The sequence below is a fragment of the Lottia gigantea genome (genome assembly GCF_000327385.1).
Source record: "Lottia gigantea unplaced genomic scaffold LOTGIsca_9, whole genome shotgun sequence".
NCBI classification, from domain to species: Eukaryota; Metazoa; Mollusca; class Gastropoda; family Lottiidae; genus Lottia; species Lottia gigantea.
The window spans coordinates 4655924-4680259 of NW_008710950.1; the positions used below are offsets into that span (position 1 = coordinate 4655924).

At 37.1% G+C, this 24336-nt stretch overlaps 2 protein-coding genes across 2 annotated transcripts; both read left to right on the forward strand.

The window, feature by feature from the left end:
* Nucleotides 1-1084: 1084 nt before the first annotated feature.
* On the forward strand, nt 1085-1708 carry LOTGIDRAFT_155963 (hypothetical protein; the record flags this gene model as incomplete). Its single annotated transcript, XM_009068459.1, has 1 exon — nt 1085-1708. A coding segment is annotated over one exon (624 nt), but the record flags the coding sequence as incomplete, so codon positions are not given.
* Nucleotides 1709-2101: 393 nt separating this feature from the next.
* LOTGIDRAFT_109031 (hypothetical protein) lies at nt 2102-20857 on the forward strand (the record flags this gene model as incomplete). Its single annotated transcript, XM_009068460.1, has 12 exons — nt 2102-2200; nt 2383-2460; nt 4547-4600; nt 4879-5057; nt 5971-6100; nt 17533-17559; nt 18221-18407; nt 18778-18956; nt 19366-19489; nt 19773-19855; nt 20079-20222; nt 20777-20857. Coding segments are annotated over 12 exons (1365 nt in total), but the record flags the coding sequence as incomplete, so codon positions are not given.
* Between the last annotated feature and the right edge of the window lie 3479 nt (nt 20858-24336).

The window sequence follows — 24336 nt, forward strand, 5'->3', positions numbered from 1 at the left end:
ATATGATTATAAATTTTGTGATATATCTTGTGATATTTTGTGATAGAAGCCAGGTTTGATTTTAAATTTAGGAAGTTTTCAATAGTGGAGGTGAAATAAACCATTTCTAGTTTGTTTACGACCATACCTTGCATAGTTTACTTCAATAGACAGCTGTCTTTATATGTATCATGGCTATTTTCGTGATACGATTATAAATTTTGTGATATATCTTGTGATATTTTGTGATAGAAGCCAGGTTTGATTTTAAATTTAGAAAGTTTTCAATAGTGGAGGTGAAATTAAACCATTTTCAGTTTGTCTTTATATGTGTCATGGCTATTTTCGTGATATGATTTCAAATTTTGTGATATTTTGTGATGGGAACCTAAGCCATCTTTTGTTTTCTAAGTCGTCATTTTAACTTTCAAACACGAATTATTCTGGACACACGTGGATTCGATGGCTCGAATTTCGACAGTGAGCTGTGAACACTATTACTTAGCTAAAAAATTCCTGTTTCTGAGACTAAGATATGATTGGTCAAATTTTACTATTTTAGCAACCAGTCCAGGCCGTCTTTTGTCGAAGCTGTCTGTAGACAGAGAAGGACTGGATGTTAGAGGCTATGAAATGTCTTGATTTGTTATTTGGTGATTTGATAGGTTTTGATTGATGGTTTTCGTGTCACGGTTGGTATTTTTTGGTGTATCAGTTTGTTTGTAGGGTGTGTCAGTTGGTCTATTTGGTTGTGTAAGAGATAACACTTTTGGATTGATTTTGCTGTATACGTTGCAAGGATGTCAAATTAGTTGTATTTGCCAGTTGTGTTTGACTGAAATTCGAAAGTTGGCTGATTGTGGAAGTCAATTTTAGTCCTCCGTTTTTCGGTTTCAAGGGAAACTAAAGTTTGGTTTTGGATTTTTGACTCATTGACTCGTTCTTTCAGATTATGACTCTGTGATGATGAATACAATATAAAACTTTTGACTCCTTTGAATTGACTCTTGTGATTTGACTCTTAAATATGCACTGAACTAGACTGTATCTTCCAGTTTAAGGCCACAAAATTTTGGAAAGAGTCACAAAAAAACACACCGTCAAAATGTTTTGTTGTTTGAAAAATCGAAAATCTCAATATACTATGGAAGAAAACGAACCTCGGAAAAATTCCGAAGACAAGACAAGTCTTCGGAATGGAAGTGTGACAATATCGGAACCGATTCCAATCAAAGATGGCGCTTCCCAAGAGCCTGATAGTGTATATGAGAATCAAAACCATATTCCAAGTCCGAGTTTGGAGCATTCCGAACGGGAGCAGCATAAGAAATATTTGGAAGACAAAAGTGCCAAAAATAGCGAAAATGAAAATGCTCATTTGGAAGTGACGAAAACTGAAAGTGGAGTGAAATATGAAAATGTAGAGTTGAAAATTGCGGAGGGGAAAAATGCGGAGTTGAAAATATTAGAAGTGAAAAATGATATTGAGGCTGCGAATGTTTCAAAATACGAAAACGTGGTGCCGATGTCAAACAGTATGCCGCTATATTCCGTTTGTGACAAAACAAAAAACGCTGCCAAAAACACAAGCGAAACTAGCGAAAATGTTACGAAAGAGTGCTCAGAGACTTACGAAAATGTGGAGAGGAGCGAAAATAGCGTCAGTATTGTAGACAAACTTTCTGATTCTTTTATTACAGACCTCAAATCATCTCAACCACCAGATTTGGTAACCAAGGCAACCACTGAAGATCTAGCCAGTCAGCTTGAATCTGCTCAACAGGAAGTGGCATTGACGCTACAGGAAGCTGAAGATTTTGAATTTGATGAAATGTCCCAAGAGATGTTGAATAATGCAGTTTCACGATTAGAGTCTGTGGCAGCACGGCTCGAAGCCCTTTCCAAAAATGTAGGAGCTGCGGCTCCCTCTGGTGGAAGCATCGCCTCTTCTGATTCAGGTTTGTAATCCATATTTTGTTTGTTTCTTTGTACTGTTGCATAAATAATCTTATCTGGATTTTTCGTTTCATGTTTTTTCTGCGGGTAACTACACTGCCATCCATGATCCAACAATTTTGAGAGTTCACATGGCTAATAATTTGATATTTGTTTTTCAGGAGAAGCTGGGCCTACAGTATTAGCTTTTGATGAAGTGTTAAGTGGTCCATTATCTAAATTTGTATCTTTGTCTGATAAATTAGACTCTGATATCAAACATATGGTAAGTCAGCCATGTGTGTCACTTTTCAGAATTTAAATTCCTTTTTAATAAAGTTACCCACGTTCCAATCTATTTATTGATAAGGGAGCATGTTTTTCAACATAAATGTCTTAGAAGATGTTTCTTTGACAGGAAAAATTTAGAATGTGAACTCCCTAAAATGTTTCTGGTCTCATTTGCAGGTATCTCTGGTAGAAAAGAGTTTCAAGTCTCAGAAGAATATCATTCATATTGCTGCTCAATCTCAAAAACCATCCATGGTAAGTACATTATCATCGGGGGCTTGGTTCACCAGGATCTTTTCTACCAGCTGGTCTTTGACCAAACCTCTTGGCATTCATTTTACAAGGATAACAACTTAGGTTCACCAGGATCTTTTCTACCAGTTGGTCCTTGACCGAACCTCTTGGTATTGATCTTTCCTGGATTATCTGTACCCATTTCATTAGTCCATTAAGGTGCCTATTATAGGGTGTAAAGCTCCATTTCATTTCTTTTGAGAAGCTAGATTAAAATTGGCAAAGCAGAAACAATTCTTGTAATGCTGCCGTCTGCTATTTTAATTCTAATAAAAAATGGCGGATAGTTGCTTTAAATGATAATTATACAAATGTTGAAAGGAATTCAATCACTTTGTAAAAAAAATTCACTGCAACTCACCTAGAAAATAGCTCTTTAAACTCACTGTGTACAAGACGTGTTGTCAAAATAATTTATTGCTAGCTAAGCTAATCAGTAATAGTGTTCACAGATCACTGTCGAAATTTGAGCCTTCAAATCCATGTGTGTCCAGAATGAGTCAGGATAATTTTCGATTTCCAACTGTCGAGGGATCTTTAATGTGCACAGCCTGTAGCACATGGGACCCGTCCGAACGACTAGACGCTTTTTCCATGTCAGCCCCTCTTACCTACATCACTCACAGGGAAACGGGGTGTGCTACAGGCTCTGCGCGTTAAAGATCCCTCGACAGTTGGAAATCGAAAAAGAGTAGGCTAATGCCGCTGTCCTGGCAATATTTCCATCATTGCACACTGCATGGCGTTGCCTGTCTTCATTGGCCCACATGGTGCAGAAAAGTAGGACGTAAAACTCCATTCATTTCAGCTATCTTGGATATGGCAGATTCGTCAATTCTGGCATATCTGCACTTTAAAGAAAATATTCAAATCTATTTCTAAATTGCCTGTGTCTAATAATATACAAAAATTCGAGTCGATTATTTTCGCATTTTTGTTAGAATTTGATTCAAAACGCACACCTTTTCCACTAATACCTCGCTAATGATGAAAGAAGTGCATTGAAAAATGTGAATTGATAGTTTATGAGTTATCTGCTCTTTGTTTTGACCTTAACCTTGGTGAGAATTTGGCGGCAAAGTGTACTTTTAGCTAAGGTTGTCTCAAATTTCTTTTTTGTTTTTTCTTAAAGAGATTGAAAAAAGGTTTTCTAAATTTTGTATGTGTATCTTGGACACTGATAGCATCAATTTACACCATTCCAATTTTCAATCAGATGTCTGTGGTTCTTGTAATTCCACTGAAACTTAATGATTTAGGACGTCACTAATTGCAAAATCTGCAGATATTAGTAGAATTACAGGAACCACAGACGTCTGATTGAAAATTAGAATGATGTAAATTGATGCTATCAGTGTCCCTGATATACATAAAAAATTTAGAAAACCTCTTTACAATCTCTTTAAAGTTTCATGAAAATCGTTTGATTTTTTGGTCGTCCTAGAAATATTTTATGCAGAGGTGCAGGCACTAGATTTTTAAATTTTTTGGAAATACAAAACTTTGTAAAATTTGCAGTACAAATTATAATTTCATAGCCATCAGAAACTAAACAAAATTACAGACAAAAACAGGAACGAAAATATATTTCTTTCAAAAATATGTAAACATGAGCATATGTTTTGAGAAATTTTCTGCGGGATTGAAATTGAATTTTTGAAAACAGAAACTCGTTTCAAAGATTCTTATCCTATGCCAAAATAAACAGAGGTTATTTGTGTCAGAATTGAGGTTAGAGTGTTCTCCCCTTGTGTGAACAGCTGTCGCTGGCTCGTTGATCTTTTTGCCTGATGGGTAGACGTCGACTTTGAGAAAAAGTTGGACTCTTACCTTAAAGGTATTCTTGGCGTTTCTAGGGAACATTAGCTGAAGGAGACAAGCTGGGGTCAGAATATTTTTCAGGGGGGCACAGGCAATTTTTTCATTTGATAATGAAGGAGGGCGGGTCAAAGATGGGACTCATTTCTTAGGGGGCAGCGTTTGCCCATTAGCACAAACAGAAAAGTAGGACGTAAAATTTCATTTCATTTTTTTTTATGGTTTTTAGGATGTTATGCTTGAAATTTTCAAACCTTTGAATACGAACGTAGCTGAAGTTCAGGTAAATTTTATTGTTATTTGGCATTCCAAGAATTACAGGAACCACAGACATCTGACTGAAAATTGGAATGATGCAAATGGAAGCAAAAAATGGCACCAATACAGATATAAAATCTAGAAAAGCCCTTTGAATTAACGGCCTCAATTTTTGCAAGGGTTCCTTAAGATTTTTCAAAAAAATCCAGACCCCATGTGCCACATTGTAAATTCTCAAGGCAAACTTCCAGGTAAAATTTCCCTCATTGCACATCGCATGACTTGCTTCCATTTCATTTCCAGAGTTTCCGAGAATCCAAGAGAGCCAAAAGAGAGGTAGAGAACCATCTGGCCTGTTTGAGCGAGTCTATCGGAGCTCTAGGATGGGTTGGAGTAGAACCAACACCAGTACCTTTTATCAAGGAGATGAAGGACAGTGGAGTCTTCTACAGCAATAGAATCCTGAAAGAGTTCAAAGAAAAGTAAGTCTCCAACTTGATTTACCAAGGGTGCTTGAGTCTTCTGGCTATGACCTTTGATGACTGAAGTTGATATTGTCATCATGAATTGTGAATCCATTTGGCTGAGAAGGAAATGAAAAAGCAACCATTTTGTAAGAGAACCACTTAGGGTCACAAGGATCTGGTCCACCAGCTGGTCCTTGACCAGACCTCTTGGTATTGATCTTTCCCAGATTTTCTGTACCCATTTACAGCTGGGTTGACTGGAATAATGAGGATCCTTTCTACCAGCTGATCCTTGACCAAAACTCTTGGCATTGATCTTTCCCAGATTATCTGTACCCATTTACAGCTGGGTTGACTGGAATAATGAGGATCCTTTCTACCAGCTGGTCCTTGACCAAACCTCTTGGTATTGATCTTTCCCAGATTATCTGTACCCATTTACAGCTGGTTTGACTGGAATAATGAGGATCCTTTCTACCAGCTGATCCTTGACCAGACCTCTTGGTATTGATCTTTCCCAGATTTTCTGTACCCATTTACAGCTGGTTTGACTGGAATAATGAGGATCCTTTCTACCAGCTGGTCCTTGACCAAACCTCTTGGTATTGATCTTTCCCAGATTATCTGTACCCATTTACAGCTGGGTTGACTGGAATAATGAGGATCCTTTCTACCAGCTGGTCCTTGACCAAAACTCTTGGTATTGATCTTTCCCAGATTTTCTGTACCCATTTACAGCTGGGTTGACTGGAATAATGAGGATCCTTTCTACCAGCTGGTCCTTGACCAAAACTCTTGGCATTGATCTATCCTAGATTATCTGTACCCATTTACAGCTGGGTTGACTGGAATAATGAGGATCCTTTCTACCAGCTGGTCCTTGACCAAAACTCTTGGTTGTCTTATGATTTATGTTTTGGAATTTCAGAGATGCCTCCCAAGTGGAATGGGTAAAAGCCTGGAATGCCACTCTGGATGCTCTACAAGCTTACGTTAAGCAACATCATACCACTGGACTCACATGGAACCCTAAGGTAAGCCTGCAAATAAATTCTATGGTGGTCATCACGAAAAATTAAGTTTCTTTGGACACTATGACTTCTGCAGTGGGTGTTGCTACGTCTGCAGGGTCTGGAGAAGCAACATTTATCCAAAAGATGCTCCGATCAAAATCTTGAATGATCCAACATAGCTAATGGACTCATTTCATGTCTACCTCATTGATTGTGTTAACTTTTGGACTCAATTTGGGTGGGTGTATGTTTTCTACGTACTTATACCTTGACTGCAATAGCCACCTTTCTTGTATCATGAGAGTGTGTAAATGAAGTGATTTGATTGGATGGTACGCTGGCAAATACAGCCAATCATAGGACTCGACAGAAAGTCTGTGATCACAAAGCCACAATGATTGCAGTCTTTCTGTCGAGGGCTCTGATTGGCTGTATTCACTTGCGTACAATCCAATCAAATCACTGCATTCTGCGACACAAGAATAGTGGCTATTGCAGTCAAGGTATAAGTATGAAGTTAGTAGTAGCTCAACATTGTGAATATGTTTGAGTTAAGAAGGGAGATAGCCAGTGGAAGGAAAGACCACGAAATTTAGATCAATCAGCAAATAAATTAATGATGTAAACAAACCCACCAGCCAAACACAATATTTTGACGAAGAAAATAGGTCACTAGATGGACTGGGAACATATGTTCCTTTTGTTGTTTCACTAGATCTATTGAGAACACATGTTCCTTTCGTTGTTTCATTGAATCTTTTTCTTGCCTTACAACATTTGCAGCTTGGGTTTATCAAAATTGGTTATTTTCATTTCATTGGCCCTATAATGTTCAGAAAAATCAAATTTATTTCATTTCATTAACTTGCAGAAAGATGCAGAGATTTAGGACAAAGTTCCATTTCATTTCATTTCATTTGTTCAGACTAGAATGAAATACCCTATTTCATTCATTAGCCCAAAGATACAGAACAGCAGGATATAAAACTCCATTTCATTTCGTTTGTAATTTCACCACATTTTGAAATGAAACAGAAAAACTAACTTTAGCATTTTTGAGTCGAAATTAATTTTAAAATTTAATTGGTGATTTTTAAAAACATTTGTGTTGACGATGGTTTATCAATGAAATAATTCGACCAATGAGAAACGAGATACTATAATGATTAGTTCCTAACAACTGTTTAAGATAAGATCTCTGATTGGCTGCCAACATGAGTAATTGGCTAATCAAAACCTCTGATATTTGAGATTTTGGGATTTTTTGTAAAATTCTTTTGAGTAATTTGGAAAAGTGGGTCACATGGGCAAATAATAAAAAAAAATCTGTGTGGACTCTCTGGATGAAAAATATTTGAAAATGTAATTCATGAATTGTTTGAGAAATATTTTGAACCAAAACACGATTTGATTTCGTTAATGTTTATTTGAAGTTGTCATTTTTAAACACAAAATATACATTTTCTTTTTCAAATACTTTCAAAATATTTTTATTTTTAAAGATTAGGCATTAAAGGGATTGTAAAAAGGTTTTCTAATTTTTTTATGTGTATCAGGGACACTGATAGCATCAATTTACACCATTCTAATTTTCAATCAGACGTCTGTGGTTCCTGTAATTCCACTAAAACTAAGTGTGATGACGTCACAAAAGCTGAAATCTTTCTTTGTTGGTTTTTATCGCATTAAGAGATCACACTCAAAATAATTCCAAACATCTAGATTTTAGAGAGTTTACAAGGTTTTTTAATTGTTGAAAATATACGCTTTTGTTTGAAACTGATGGAGTATTAATGTTTGTTTGTTGGCACGGTAACAAAAATGACGATGATAAAATCGTGAATATTTATGATAAATAGTAAAAGTAGTAAAATTTAAAAAAAGCAAAAAACACAAAATGTGTAGGTACATTTGTACTTAAAGGGACAGATGTGCCATTTTCGCATGTTGATTTTAGTCTTGAATATATGTAAATAGTCTTCAGAAGTACTAGAAATATACACAAATCATGTAAATCCTTCAAAAATATCTCAAACTAGGAATTTAACTTTCAGTATTTTGTTCCACATATTTTCTGTGGGTAACTTCACTTATCCTAGGATCTGAAGACAAATGCTTGTCCTTTTGTGCCACATGCTGCACATTTTAAAGATTTTCAAATTCGTTGACCAACGAATACAGCCAATCAGAGGTCTCGACAGAAAATCTGCAAACAATAAGCCATAATGTTGACAGTCTTTCTATCGAGGGCTCTGATTGGTTGTTTTCGATAGTGTACAGTCCAATCAAATTGCTGCATTTATTAATTTCATGATACAAGAAAGGTGGCTATTGCAGTCAAGGTATAAGACTAATTTGTAATAGCTTAACATAGTGAAAATGGCTATGACCAACTTTTGTGGAGAAAATCTGTTAAAACTGATTTTGAAGGTGATGAATATGTTTTTTCTCTACGTCTTCATACATATTCGCCGTCTGCCAACTTTGATAGCCTATTTACTCAATGAGCCATAGATATTAATGGGCAAAGTAGTTCCTCGACCATAACAAACTAACAAATAATAGATTTTAAAAATGTGTAAATCGGTTTGTAGGGGTCCCTCAAATGTCGATCAATTTCTGTTTTTTTGATTTAGTATTTTAGTACTTGCTTTACGAGAAAAAAACTTGTAAAAAAAAATGGTGTTTTTTAGTCATTTTTGATGGTCTTTTGGTTCGTTTTGAGTATTTGATACATCTTAGTTAACTTGACCTTTGTACTGGGCTGTACACGGCTGTACACGGCTGTACACGTAAAAGTTCTTCCATAGTTGGAAACAGAAACAGTAGGCTAAAACTGCATTGCCTACATAGGTCGAGATAATACCTTCGGATTTTTCAACCCGGTTTCCCCAACAGTGATGCAGGTAAGAGGGGCTGACATGGAAAAAGTGTCTAGTCGTTCAGATGGGACAATAAACCGAGGCCCAGTGTGCTACAGACTGTGCTCGTTAAAGATCCCTTGATAGTTGGAAATCGAAAAAGAGCAGGCTAATGCAGCTGTCCTGGCAAAATTTCCTTCATTGCACCCTGCATGGCGTTGTCCATCTTCATTAGCCAACATGGTGCAGAAAAGTAGGATGTAAAACTCCATTCATTTCATTTTTTTTTACGTTGCCTGTATTCATTAGGTCCGTTTCCTTCATTTTCATTCTCTCCTCGGCTGTTTTGAAAAACAGAAACTTAAAAAAATTCTGTGACCAAATTATATTCACAGAATAAAATGATGTTAAACAGACTTCAGTTAAACTACGTCTGCTGGCTTAAATCACAGTTTCTGGTTTCTTGCTGCGGGACAGTAAATCATTTGCTGTGGGACTGTAAATTACCGACTGCTGTACTGTGATGATAGTTCTGAAGGTTATGGATCCATTAAATGAATTAAAAAATACTTCAAATTTCAACCAGAGTTCTTGGAATGTTTTCATTAAAACATTTCTGTATTTCTGTGACTTAAATTCGGTCAGATGTTTCTAGTTCGGTTCTTTTTTTTATGAAATGGTTTGGAGAATATATTTTGGGTTGCCTTGGTGATGATTTTTGGAAAGTTTTGCTGTTGGTTGAATCCTCTAAGGCTGATGCTCTTTTAAAGAGATTGTAAAAAGGTTTTCTAAATTTTGTACGTGTATCAGGGACACTGATAGCATCAATTTACAACATTCCAATTTTCAATCAGACATCTGTGGTTCCTGAGGTTCATTTCATGATGTCACTAATCGCTAAATATGTTGTATCACATAAGGCCTTTCGCAATTAGTGACGTCATCAAACACTTAGTTTAAGTGGAATTGCAGGAACCACAGACGTCTGATTGAAAATTGGAATGGTGTGAATTGATGCTATCAGTGTCCAAGATACACATAAAAAATTTAGAAAACCTCTTTACAATCCCTTTAATTAATCCATGTCCAGTTTTAGTTTATTTAAAAACCAGCTCTGGTTATCATACAATGAGATAGTGTTATTATCGTATTGTCAGCTCCAAGTCCAAATAATAGGCGCTACTACGTGGTGGGAATAGAAACAGACGGCAAAATTTGAGATAAACTGTGATTAACTTTTAAATAAACACTCCAAGTCAGAAATTGATTTATTTCAATGGAGGAATTTTTCATTTCTGATTTTGTGAAAGAAGAAAACGTAATTTTGAAAAGGGATAGATTAAAAGTGAGGCCTGGTCGAATAAAGCCGTAGATGTAGAAACCTTAGCCGTGGAAGATCATCAGCCTCAAATGACCATCAGTTTGAGAGCTGCAGTTTGGGAGAGCGGCAGTTTGGGAGAGCATCAGTTTGGGAGAGCGGCAGTTTGGGAGAGCATCAGTTTGGGAGAGCATCAGTTTGGGAGAGCTGCAGTTTGGGAGAGCATCAGTTTGGGAGAGCGGCAGTTTGGGAGAGCATCAGTTTGGGAGAGCATCAATTTGGGAGAGTATCAGATTGAGAGAGCATCAGTTTGGGAGAGCATCAGTCAGTTTGATATACATGAAAAATTTAGAAAACCTCCCATTAAATGAAACAGAATACAATAGCAATTGGAAATGGAAAAAGAGAAGGCTAATGCTGCTGTCCTGGCAAAATTTCCCTCATTGTACCCTGCATGACGTCTGTCTTCCTTAGTCCACATGGTGCATAAAAGTAGGACGTAAAACTTCATTTTATTTCATTGCATCTCTAATATTAAAGTCAAAATAAGTGTTAGTAAGATGACGGCCATGTTTGTTTTGATTTTGATACCATCATATCTGGCCTTCTCCTCTCTAATTCTCTTGTTTGTGTGGCCTAATATTATTCTTTTGCCCATAAATAAAGTCATTACGGATGCCTGTGGTCATTAACACATCATTAACAAACGCCTATGGGGAAGGATCTGTCGGCAAGCGGGGAAGAAACAAAGGCTGAATTTTCACAATAATGTGTTTGTAGAGAAAATAATCGTGAATAAATTGTGATTATTTTGTTTGGGTTGTCATGATGAGCGATTTTTTATGTTTTGCGATGATTTTGTTGTTTTCCTACATCATGATATTTGGCAGTATTGGTCAGGGAGTGTGTCAGCGTGACTCTCTTCAGCCAGTGCTTATGGGGATATGATGTATATATGTTTTTTCACCAAGAATATGTCAAATGCATCAAATCTTTTTTTTGATAATGATTTTTTGGAGAGAATCCCTTCAGACCTTTCATGGAATCTGCTCTGGGAGCCGCGGTGGCTTAGTGAGTTAGACGTCTGCTCACTAACCTGAAGGTCCAGGGTTCAATCCCAGATTTTTCAACCCGGTTTCCCCCTGTCAGTGATGCAGGTAAGAGGGGCTGACAAGTAAAAAGGGTCTAGTTGTTCAGATGGGACAATAAACCGAGGCCCGTTGTGCTACAGGCTGTGCACGTTAAAGATCCCTCGATAGTTGGAAATCAAAAAAGAGCAGGCTTATGTCGCTGTCTTGGCAAAATTTCCCTCATTGCACACTGCATGGCATTGTCCATCTTCATTAGCCCACATGGTGTAGGATGTAAAACTCCATTCATTTCATTTCATGGAATCTGCTCCATACTTTTAGGTAATCATTCGAGATGTCATGTGCTAATTTGTTGATTTCTGGCCATTTTGGCTCACTTTTTGGTCTTCTTGGACATTTCTCTTGTTTCATTGAAGCTGAATAATTCTGAAATTTGTTTTAAGCTCATGAAATAGCTCAAAGTAAGCTCAAGTATTCTTGAATTAAGCTTTGAATTCTATGATTGGCTGCTCCTGAAAGGTGAGTTCAGTGTAACTGACTTCCATATTGGAAAATAAGCTTGTTCAAGTTAAAAATACAGTCTAAATTAGGTTGAAATTCAAACATCTGTTTTCCTAATCACATCTGGTGTGTTTACAGCTGGTGAAAAATTAGCCTGCTCTGTTACATCCCTGTATGTTTAAAAGTTTCTTATATGGAGGGAGGCCATAGCTAGCCCAGGGTCTCAAGGATGGGCGTGGGGCAGGGCTCAACTATGTGACTCAACGAAACATTCCAGTCAAGTTAAAGATGGGTTCCCTTATTTTCATTTATGAAAATGAAAATGCTAATACTTATATGAATAGAAAGTAGAGGTGTTCTAATGACTTGGAAAAATACCAGTTTGTCTCACATGTCCATAATTAATTCATAATTAGCTAAATTAGAAGAGAATTATCAGCAGAATTCCAATGAGTGACCGATCAAGAAAGGTCAAAAAGTATTTTTTTGTTTATCCAGACTGTACATACATGGACATTTATGATTGGTTAAAACTCTTAATTATATGCAATAAGAACATAATGATATGATTAAGAATACATGATAATTCATTAGAAACACCAATTAATCAAATAGTTTGCTTAATTTGACACTAAAAAATAAGGAAACACATCTTTAATTTGACACTAAAAAATATGGAAACACATCTTTAATTCTTTTTTGAATAGTTAAAATAAAAGAACCTCCTTGATAACCTAAATGTCTGGAGTGCGCTGGTCTAGCAAAATTTCCCTCATTGTACACTGCATGGCATTTCCCACCAACATAAGACTGACCAGACACAGGAAAGCAGAAAATTTTCATTCTATTTTGTATCCGTCTTTGAAAAACTTCAATCAGCCTTGGGCATCACCCAACTGTGAAGAATCGAAGAATTGAAGAATTCAAGTGAGCTATATTTAGAATATATTTAAAATTCAACTGCCAGTTAAAAAGTGAAAGTAGAGGCATGCTGGGAAGCAGACACAAAGCTTTGTAACAGACGAACCAATCTGTCAAGAGCTCACAGATTTCCACCGTGTAACTCGACACCGTTTCAAGTGTGGCGGCCATTAAAATCCAATTCACGCACTAATTTCACAGGCACCTGTCACTCAAAGTGTGATTGACACTTGGCATGGACCAATCAGATTCCAGTGTTTTGACTTCTGCTAATTTTCTCAATGAAAGTGAGTAATATTCAAGAACTCATTCTGTCAATCAAAATGAGGCTTGCTGCGATTTATTTGTTTTTCTAGACCAATGAGGAATTGTATTTTGGAACCATGTTCTAATGATTTTCGGTAAAGGTCAGAGTTGAAAGGTCAAAGGTGATAGACTTATGATGGCCTTTTTGTTACAGTTGTATCTTTTGACTTTGGTAGATGTGTATTTGATGCAAGTTTGAAGGTGAATGCATCTCTTATAATAGACCTTGAACCTCAGAAGCTTCTTTCCCTCATTGTACACTGCACTGTATTGTCTTTCTTGTCTTTAAGAGTCAGTGTGTTTCATTTGTGTCTCAAGACTTGTTCAGGCATAATTTGACATTGGAATTCAAGAGTTCTTCGAGTAGGTTTTGACATTGGAATTCAAGAGTTCTCTGAGTAGGTTTTGACATTGGAATTGTAAATGACTTTCATTGTATGTTGACATTGGAATACAAGATTTTTGACATTGGAAGTTAAGACTTCTTTTAGAACATTTTGACATTGGCATTCAGAATGATTTTCTCTGTATTTTGACATTGGAATTCAAGAGTTCTTCGAGTAGGTTTTGACATTGGAATTGTAAATGACTTTCATTGTATGTTGACATTGGAATACAAGATTTTTGACATTGGAAGTTAAGACTTCTTTTAGAACATTTTGACATGAGAATTCAGAATGATTTTTAATGTATGTTGACATTGGAATTCAAGATTGCTGACATTGAATTTTAACATTGGAATTAAGAGTTCTTTTAGAACATTTTGACATTAGAATTCAGAAAGATTTTCTCTGTATTTTGACATTAGAATTTAAGAGTTCTCTGAGTAGATTTTGACATTGGAATTAGAATTCTAGAGTGGTATTCTGACATTGGATTTGAATTAGTTCTTAAGCATATTCTGACATTAGAATTCAATAGTTCTTTCGTTGTATTATGACATCAGAATTTAAGACTGCTTTCTATGTATTTTGACATTGACATAAGAATAATCTGACATTGGATTTGTTGTGTCATTTGAGATGTCATTTGAAGGTGAACTTGGTATAAAAGCTTTTGATATTTCACAACATTATATCTTACAATCTGGCATTTCAATACCAACCGGTTTAAAAACATTATTCTTAACTAAATACATTGTTTGTATCTAAAGCTACAATATACCATAATATTTACTCTTTCCACAGCGTTGGAATCATGGCGCCTTGCAGAGTTAAAGGGATAGTGAAGAGGTTTTCTAAATTTGTTATGTGTATCTGAGACACTGATGGTATCAATTTACACCATTCTAATTTTCAATCAGACGTCTGTGATTCCTGCAATTCCACTAAAACTAAGTGTTTGATGATGTCAGTATTGCAAAATATGCTTAAATTATATAATGCCCTTTTGTGATATACAATGCTTATTCTTTGTGGAATTGCAGGAACCACAGACGTCTGATTGAAAATTAGAATGATGTAAATTGATGCTATCAGTGTCCTCGATACACATACAAAATTTAGAAAACCTCTTTACAATCTCTTTAAGTGTTCACTGGTCCAAGGTTCAATCCTGCATAGGCAAGTTTAGATCAAAGTAAGAGAGCTCACTGAACAGTGTTCTATAAAAAAACAAGCGTAAATCCTGACATAACATGCCTTTAACTTGGATTACGATGTAGATTATGAAATAACGAAGTTGTGTACTCTCTTAAATTTCAATTCTCTCCTCATAAACCATCTGCTGCAGACATCCTAAAATCAATGCCATTTTTTTACTCTCAACTGCTAAAAAATTACTTTCATTGTTTTACCCGTCTTAGAAATTTATTTTTTGAATAGAGGTGTGCAATTGATGCCCTAGTTGCACTGGGACACTGATGGCACCAATTTGCATCATTCTAATTTTCAATCAGACATCTGTGGTTCCTGCAATTCCACTTAGAAGTGTTTGATGATGTCACTAGAGGGGAGCTACCGGAAGCTACTATTGATATCTAATGGCCTTATGTGATATAAGCAGATTTTTCGACAGTGATGCTTAGTTTTAGTGGAATTGCAGGAACCACAGACGTCTGATTAAAAATAAGAATGGTGCAAATTGATGCTATCAGTGTCCCTGATACACATACAAAATTTAGAAAACCTTTTCACAATACCTTTAATTTTCCAAAAAATCAAAGTTGGGCTTTACCCCAGCATCATCGAAGTTGCACACCTCTACCTTACAGACGTCATAATTGTGAAGAAGAACTGGTAGAATCGTCTGCTAATAGTAGAAAACGGAGGCTGACTGCTGGGTGCACATCTGGTAAAATTAACAAAAATGATGAAATAGTTTTACTCACAAATTGATGATCCTAACTGCCATTCTTCTGTCATTAATTTTATTGCTCGATACCCGTTTCATAATTACGTAAACGAGCGAAAAAGTAAAAAAACTCTCGGTGTATTTTGGAGCTTTGTCAAAAATTTTATTTTGAAATTTTTGGATTCTTTTAAAGAGGTTTACTTTCATGCCATGTGTGTGGTGTCGTTGAAACGGCCAAAATATTTTTAGTGACTGTGGTACACTTTATCCAAATAGTTTTGTTTTGTTTGAAACATGAAACCTATGAGATTATCATTCTCTCAAAATTGTTATATGTGTACATATTTACAAAACAAATTGTATGTAGAAGCATGTTGATTGGCTGGTTTGAAAATCATGTGACATAATAATTATTATTTCTGTCCCTGATGAAAATGAAATGAATGGAGTTTTACATCCCATTTTCTGCACATTATTGGCTAATGAAGACGAGCAAAGGCATGCAGTGTGCAATGAGGGAAATTTTGCTGAGCCACCGTGGCTCCCCTGATACGAGGTTTACCTATAAATGAAACATGTAAAAAACAGGTATGGAGTGCTCGCTACATAATGTTGGTGTTTAGAAAGGTCAGTTCAGCATCACCACATCTGATTCTCGTTTGGTCAGCCAATTGTCCAGATGGTTGCTATCCTAGCCCAGAAACCATGTTCCAGTTAATATTTAGGTCATCCAGATCGTAAAGATTCAACCTCTCCTAAATTGAATCCGAAACATGTAATATTGCTATCTTTTGATAGGCCGAAAAGAAAATTTACCCGACTCCCCAATTCTGTGCCTCTGAAAGTGATATTGCTATTTTTAAGGAACAGGTGCGATATTTTTTGACCAATCATAACTTAGTCTCAAAAACGGAAATATTTTAGCTAAGCCAATCAGTAATAGTGTTCACAGTTCACCATTGAAATTTGAGCCTTCAAATCCATGTGTGTCTAGACTTATCCACGTTTAAAAGTTAAAATGCAAGGATCAGCGTTTACTTTTTTGACAAAAATAAACAAAATGATGTCATGCAGGATTTTAAATGAGCTACAACCCTCCCACAAACATAAAAGATATTGGCCTAAAATTTCTCAAAATGGCCGCACTTTTAGCTTTTCCTTATCGAACGTAGAGGAAACAATTTCACCTGACAATTTACACAAACACATCAAATAATTTGTACCTTACGGCACATTTTTAACCAATCAGAAAAGGTTATCAAAATATTCTCGTGTTTATCCAACATGGCTGCCACTTGGAGTCTGACATTTAACTCTGCGTCTGCTCTCTATTGAGAAAATGTCATCTTCACTTCTGCCAAAGGGCAAAGAATGTTGCTTCTATTCGGAACTATAGACACATGATTTGTTTTCAATTGCTGCGTATTGTTTTCTGGCTGGTAGCCTCCTTTCTGTTCTGAATTGTTAGGTTTGTGAATGCTCGATAGAAAATAGTTCCTTGGCATAATTGAATTGCAGGAACATCAGACATCTGATTTAAAATTAGAATGGTATAAATTGATGTTATCAGTGTCCCCGATACACTTACAAATTTTAGAAAACCTCTTTACAATCCCTTTAAACAGGGCCTAGTTTTTCTGTCTCTACACCAGCCGACAACTCTCAAAATAGCTATCAGAGGCTGAAATAGAGGCAGATGTTTGAGTTTATACATATAGTAATGTATTCCTACGCCATTGGCAACCAAGCTTGAGAAAATGGCCGAGTGGAGTTGAATGTACTCTACTATTTGGAAACTGTAGTTATTGTTTATAGACAATCGAAAATAATTTTGACAATAATGCACCTCAATTTAGGGCCGACATTTTCAACGAATCTCTTTTTAAGAAGATAGATATAGCATCTGATGGTTCGAATCTGCCTGTGTCATGAAAAAATTTGATTCAACAGACGTCTGATTGAAAATTGGAATGATGTAAATTGATGCTATCAGTGTCCCTGATACACATGAAAAATATAGAAAACCTCTTTACAATCCCTTTAAAGACCACATTTTTTGGTTTTTTCCCTTTAATGGAAGAACTAAAAATACATAATATTTACCAAAACCCATATATAATTGAACACTGGGAAAAATTGTTGAATGCTGGGAGAAAGGGTTCAAGTTCCACTTGTGTTTTTACCAAGCTTACAATCACTCCCCCTTCAGGAAATGTATTTAAGTTGGTTTGACATTTGTACACAATTTACATAAAATAACTACATATGGTTTTGGTTACGAACTCTCTACAGAAACATGTGACATTGGTTGACATGGCCCCCAATATTTCCGCAACCAAAATGGTTTAGGAAGTCAGCCATTTATGGTTGTTTTCTTTCTTAAAACAAGACACGTGTCTGAAGGTTCTTTTACAAGACTTTCAGGAATTATTTTCATGCAGAATCTTTTGGGAGGGAAAAATTGCCAGTCTTTTCTAAAATTAGACCAAACTTTTGTTCCGTTTTTTTTTTCAGCTTTTATTTTTAATATAGCCACTTCAGTTAGGGTCTAAAGACAGCCCTCATCTAAGTTACGTTTTGACCTAACTCAAAGACATCTGCTTTAACCAATCAAATTTCTACCCTTTCCAAAGCTGTCATTTTGTGACACAGTGTTTATCAAGTTAGGTCAAAAGGTTAATTTGACCAACATTCAAGAGGGCTGTCTTTAGATCTTCATTGAAGTGGCTGTATTAAAAGTTCAGTCAAATAAAATCAGTGAGGTAGACTTGAAATGCGTCTGGATCAATCAAAATGACTTTGAATATTAAAGCCTATAACCCCCCAAAATTTTGAAGGATTTATTGATTTTATGTTTTTTTTTCTCTATTTTTAGGGTAAAGTTGCCAGTGCTGGTGGAGCACCCCCACCCCCTCCTGTAGCTGGTGTCCCTCCACCACCACCTCCTGGTGGTATTCCCCCACCACCTCCTCCTGGAGCTCCTGGTCCAGCCTCTTCTGGTGGTGGAGTTGATGCTTCAGCTCTCTTCAATGACATCAACAAAGGTTTTGATGTATCCAAAGGTAAGCGATGGCTCTTTTTTACTTCTGTAAAGAGGATCCTGTCTACCTGCTGGTCCTTGACTAAACCTCTTGGCATTGATCTTTCTTGGATTATCTGTACCCATTTACAGCTGGGATGACTGGAATAATGAGGATCCTGTCTACCAGCTGGTCCTTGACCAAACCTCTGGGTATTGATCTTTCCCAGATTATCTGTACCCATTTACAGCTGGATGATCTTGAAAAATGACCTATTCAAGATCAAAAAACTTGGACCCATATTACAATATGCAGGCCTTTTTGAAGATCTTTCTTTGAAATGTTGGACTCTTTTGGATACTGGATCAACAGATTTGCCTCCAAAATTTTAGAATCTTGCTGTTCCTTCCAGGATTAAAGAAAGTGACTGATGATATGAAGACTCACAAGAACCCAGCTTTACGTCAAGGTCCAGCTCCCTATAAACCACCTCTAGCCAGTAAACCAGTAAAAGGACCTTCTCCAACCAAAACTGTTATTGCTGCCAAACCTCCAGTTCTTGAATTACAGAACGGCAAGAAGTGGCTGGTGGTAAGTACATTGTCTTAAAGGGACAGTCTTGGTTGCTGATTTTTGTCGCTGACTCGAATCTTTAGTGAAATCTCTTGTATTCCCTTCTTTCCATAGTTCGATATTTTATCGTCTGCAAGACGATTCATCTTTCAGATTCATCTTTCCTTTCAATTGCATGTTCCGCACGTGATTATCTACATAGTGGAAAACGACCGACTGGAGATTTTTGTCTCCTCATGTGCCCGCAGCCGGTCGTTGAAAACTCTTGACAAGACTCTAGTCGGCAACAAAAATCAGCGACCAAGACTGCACCTTGAAAGGAATTGTAAAGAATTTTCTAAACTTTATAAGTTTATTGTGCCACCAGTCTTCGTTAGATAATGAAGACCCCAAAACACCTGACACCAGTTCTCCTCTGTGATTTCAGGAATACCAGGTGGACAATAAGGGTATAGTGATAGATCAAACCCAGATGAAACAGACAGTGTATATCTTTAAATGTGTTAACTCCACCATTCAAGTTAAAGGCAAAGTCAACTCCATCATTATGGGTAGGTATAGGTCTTCTTGATGCCATTCGGCACCTGGGTTTATCAACTCCACACGGCTTTTAAAGGGTCTTCCTGATGCCTTTTGGCGCTTGGGTTTGTCAACTCAACACAGCTTTTAAAGAGTTTTTTTGATGCCATTCTGAACCTCGGTTTGTCATGGCTTTTAAAGGGTCTTCCTGATGCAGCTCTGCACATGGGTTTGTCAACTCAACACGGCTTTTAATGGGTCTTCTTGATTCAACTCTGCCCGTGGGTATCAATTGTTTCTGGATTTTTTTTTCAGATTCTTGTAAAAAATGTGGTGTAGTATTCGATGACATCTTGTCTTCCATGGAGTTTGTCAATTGCCAGAGTGTTCAGGGACAGGTAAGTCACCAGCAGACGCCAAGATCTTGAGGTTCAGCAGCTTAGTTATGCAGCATTGTTCCTGTCTTCTGATTGGTTAATCGATTATAAACCAAGCTTTCTTGACCAATCGGATAACAGTATTTCTAAAAATCTTGAATTTATCTCTATTAAGCTCAGATTTTTGAAACAGGCTTGGTTGGTTAGAGTGTCAGAACCAGTAAAGACTCTATTTCTATCGTAGGTTGTAGGTAAAGTGAACACTGTAAGTGTAGACAAGACAGATGGCTGTATGATCTATCTTAGTAAAGACTCTATGGGAGCTGAAATTGTTACTGCTAAATCTTCCGAGATGAACATCTTGATTCCTACTGATGATGGAGATATGGTAAGTTCCTTGCAACCTGTTTTTGTGGTCTTCCCACGCCACGCCACTTCACCCAGTCTTCAGTACCCTGTTACTCTGTTTTTTGGTCTTCCCATGCCACGCCACTCCACCTGGTCTTTGGTACCCTGTTACTCTGTTTTTTGGTCTTCCCATGCCACGTCACTTCACCCGGTCTTTGGTACCTTGTTACTCTGTTTTTGTGGTTTTCCCATGCCACGCCACTTCACCTGGTCTTCTGTACCCTGTTACTCTGTTTTTGTTGTCTTCCCATCTCACGCCACTTCACCCGGTCTTTGGTACCCTGTTCCTCAGTTTTTGTGGTCTTCCCTTGCCACGCCACTCCACCCAGTCTTCAGTACCCTGTTACTCTGTTTTTGTTGTCTTCCCATGCCACGCCATTTCACCCGGCCTGGAGAGTGCTGGAGACTATAGATGATCTCATTTGCTTCCCTTTTCGAACAAATGGTGGTTGTGGGTTTTAATCTTGATCGCTTTGTAAAATTTGGTTGTTGCTTTTTATTGTTGTTAATCCAAGATGTTCTTTTCCATTGCAGAAGGAATTCCCTCTTCCAGAACAGTTCAAGACAACTTGGAATGGTAAAACTTTCCAAACCACCCTGACAGAGAGTGTGTAGGTTGGTTGTTTGGCGAGTTGTAGATATCAGACACCGTTATCATGTACAATAGTTGACTGCAGGAACAAATGCTTAAATATCTTTATTATTTTCTAAAGTTATATCAATTATATATATATATATTTGTTGCTTACAGTGTTGCCAGATTACTCGAATACCTTGACAATGTAATGCTGTATTCGTTACTGCTGGGAAATTTGGGAGGTACGGTGGCTCAGTGAGTTAGACGCTTGCTCGCTAACCTGAAAGGTCCAGGGTTCAATTTCGGAATAGGTTGAGATGATACCTTCAGATTTTTCAACCCAATTTCCCCCTGTCAGTGATGCAAGTAAGAGAGGATGACATGGAAAAAGCGTCTAGTTGTTCGGATGGGACAATAAACCGAGGCCCTGTGTGCTACAGGCTGTGCACGTTAAAGATCTTAGGCACATGTGTCTGTACTAATTTTTTCTCCAAAAAAATGAAGTGGTAGTGACAACTTTTTAGGAGGAAACTTCTCAGTCCCCAGGGGTACCGAATACAGCACCTGTGGCTAGATTGTTGTCTGCATGTTGGACAATCAAAGGGAGAGAACTACTTCCGTTTGTGAGACTTGAATTTGCCATCGTGAATTCTTGAGAAAGGGAATGGACGTGTTTCAGGGTCCAATTTAAGGGGTGTGAGTTTTATGACATGCTTCGGTCCTCAAAAATGCATCTGCAATCTGGCAACTGTGTATTCTGAGATACTCTGGCAACACTGTCCATCATTCATCTTCTTGATTCATCATTAATTCTGACTTTTATTGCCTTAAAATCATTTCTGTTGATTGTCGTAAAGTTGATGTTAGTTTAGAAAGGCATTATCATGCCAAATGCCTCCTTTTTGTTAAGTAAAATGCCTCAATAATTTCTATTTATGTGTACTATGTTAAAGAGTTACTGTTAATACAAGGAAATGCCCAAATTTATTAATTATGCCTTGCTTTCTCATGACAATATCAAGTTTATGTTTAGTTGATGAAAGGCATTTTCACACCAGATGCCTCTCTCTTTATATCAATGCCTAAATGTGTTTCTTAATGCCTCTATTGATTTGTACTATGATCGTGAGGTACTGTGTCATGATTCATGTTCCCAGAGGCATTATGGTGGATAATATGTCACAAAATGCCTCATAAAGTTATGTTTGATAAGCTCTAGAGGCATTCAGTGAGATTATGCCAACTTGGAATCCTTAAAGATGCCAGAAATTCACAGAGGCATTTAGGTGAATGATATATCAGCATATCAACGATATTGCACAAAATGCCTCCTTAATTAATGTTTGTTAAGTCTTGGAGGCATTTTTGGGCATTATGCCTAATAGGAATCCACAACAATGCCTCCCAGGACTAATACACCAAATTTGGAGATCATAGTAATAAGATTTCAATTGAAAGTTTATTTTTCTTGCCCCCTCCCTTCATTTGTTATTTTGTTAAAAAAATTAGTCTATTTTTAGTTTAAAGCACTCCTTTTTCTATGCAATACGCACATCAGAGATAAACACAAATAAATTGTACAAAATGAAATAAAAGATTTTCCATGGCACCCACCTCTCCTCTGCCATTGTGTTTGTCAACTTGACTCAATTATATGAATATCATCTTTAAGAGCTAGATGAACTCACTCCCAGTTACCTGTAATACTTATCAGAATGGAAATCTGGTCAAATGTTTGCTTACAATTCAATACACCAATATGGGTAGCGTCAATTTGGTTGGTTACATTGAAGAAATGGTGGTCCTGGGTTCTTATCTTGGTCAGTGGCATTGAAAGTCTGGTGACCTTGAATAAGTCATCTTTCCTCATTATTCCAGTCAACCCAGCTGTAAATGGGTACAGATAATCTGGGAAAGATCAATGTCAAGAGGTAAATATCTAGACGGTAGTCTCCCTTTAATGATGGCAGTGTTCTTTTGAAAGCCGATACCCGCGTGTGATACTTGAAGCGAGTGTATACAAACACTATGTACGAAGTATATATTAAATCGTGTTTATTTCTGTCTACCATCTAGGTTAGGTGACCAGTTAATTCAGGTCACATATTATCTAGCTAATGTATTAACGATGGTAAGTAATGAGGTTATATAATTAATTTACTCCCGCGTCTGTGGGCATGAGGCAGGGAATGAGGGTCAATTGTGTGGGAAATGGTGGTATTGATAACAGTGATTGTTCATATTGATGTAGGCGCTTAAAGGGACAGTATTGACTTTTTTGAGACAAAATTTAAAAATGTTATGACCGGTGCAAATAGGTCATATTTTTCAGGAAAATGACAAAGAAATATTTGTTTGTCGTCTGCGTAGAAAACGGACGTTCGGAGACGCTATCAAGGTTTTGATACAGGCTTACGTTTTCTTCATTAACATAGGAATATGAATCTAAAATTAGAGCATAGCTTAGTATACGTTATGTACATGGACTTGTTTTTGGTATAGTTATATACTGATGCTAATATAGGTTTACGTAAACAATTTAAAAATAGCAGCCCAGCAGACGTGGTATCGAAAAGCCATATAGATTCTATTTATAGTACGTCTACGACACTTAGACGTACAGTTTGATGGGGGGGTACCCTTGAAAAACTACCTTTACCAATTGGATTGGGGACGGCGGTTTTTGGAGAGGGGGAGAGGGGCATTCTAAAAGACACTCGATGTACTTAAGTTTCACCCCAAAAAACTGTGGCACTGGAAGAGCTCAGTAGGTAGCGAGTTGGATTCTCGTCTGCTATGCGGTTAGGTGCCATAGGTTCGAATCTTCCTCATAGTAAGAACAATTATGCTGCCAGTGCCTTCAAGAGTCTGTCCGGTGTCGGCTCTCACCCCCTAATAGGCCTACCAAAACAACACTTTACTGATTGCGCACTGCATGACAATAGGCTCTATATGTCATCTTTAGACCTAAACCATATCAATTGGCGTAAAACTTCATTTCATTTTGTTATTTTTCACTTGTTAAGCTATTTAGATCGTTGACTTATATTCTAACAATAGGCATAAAAGGCATAAAAGGCATTATGAATACGTTGTATTGAATAAAAGCGGTATAAATCGAACAATACGTAGCCTAAACACTACGGTCCACTATATATGTAGACACACAATAGCCTTTCTTTGGTTTGGATCTAACATGGGTTTTGAAAGTCCGAATAAAGCCCAAGTAGCGATCGAAAATGGGGAGCCAGACAACGGAATATATAGCTAATGTGTCAAGGAAGGTTTTGAAAGGTTCAGCGTTTTGGACTAACAATCTGACAAGCGCTCACTTGTAGATCTGCGTGTTCCGTATTGCTCGGTTTTTATAGGCCAAAATGTTCATAGAATGACCAACAAAATGGAGTTTATATTCAAGCAACGAGATAAGGTGAGAGGGGTGGGGGGGTTGACACGGGAGAAAGGGGGGTGCTTATGTTGGGTGTAGAGATGTGGGGGGGGGGGGGGGGGGGGGTTT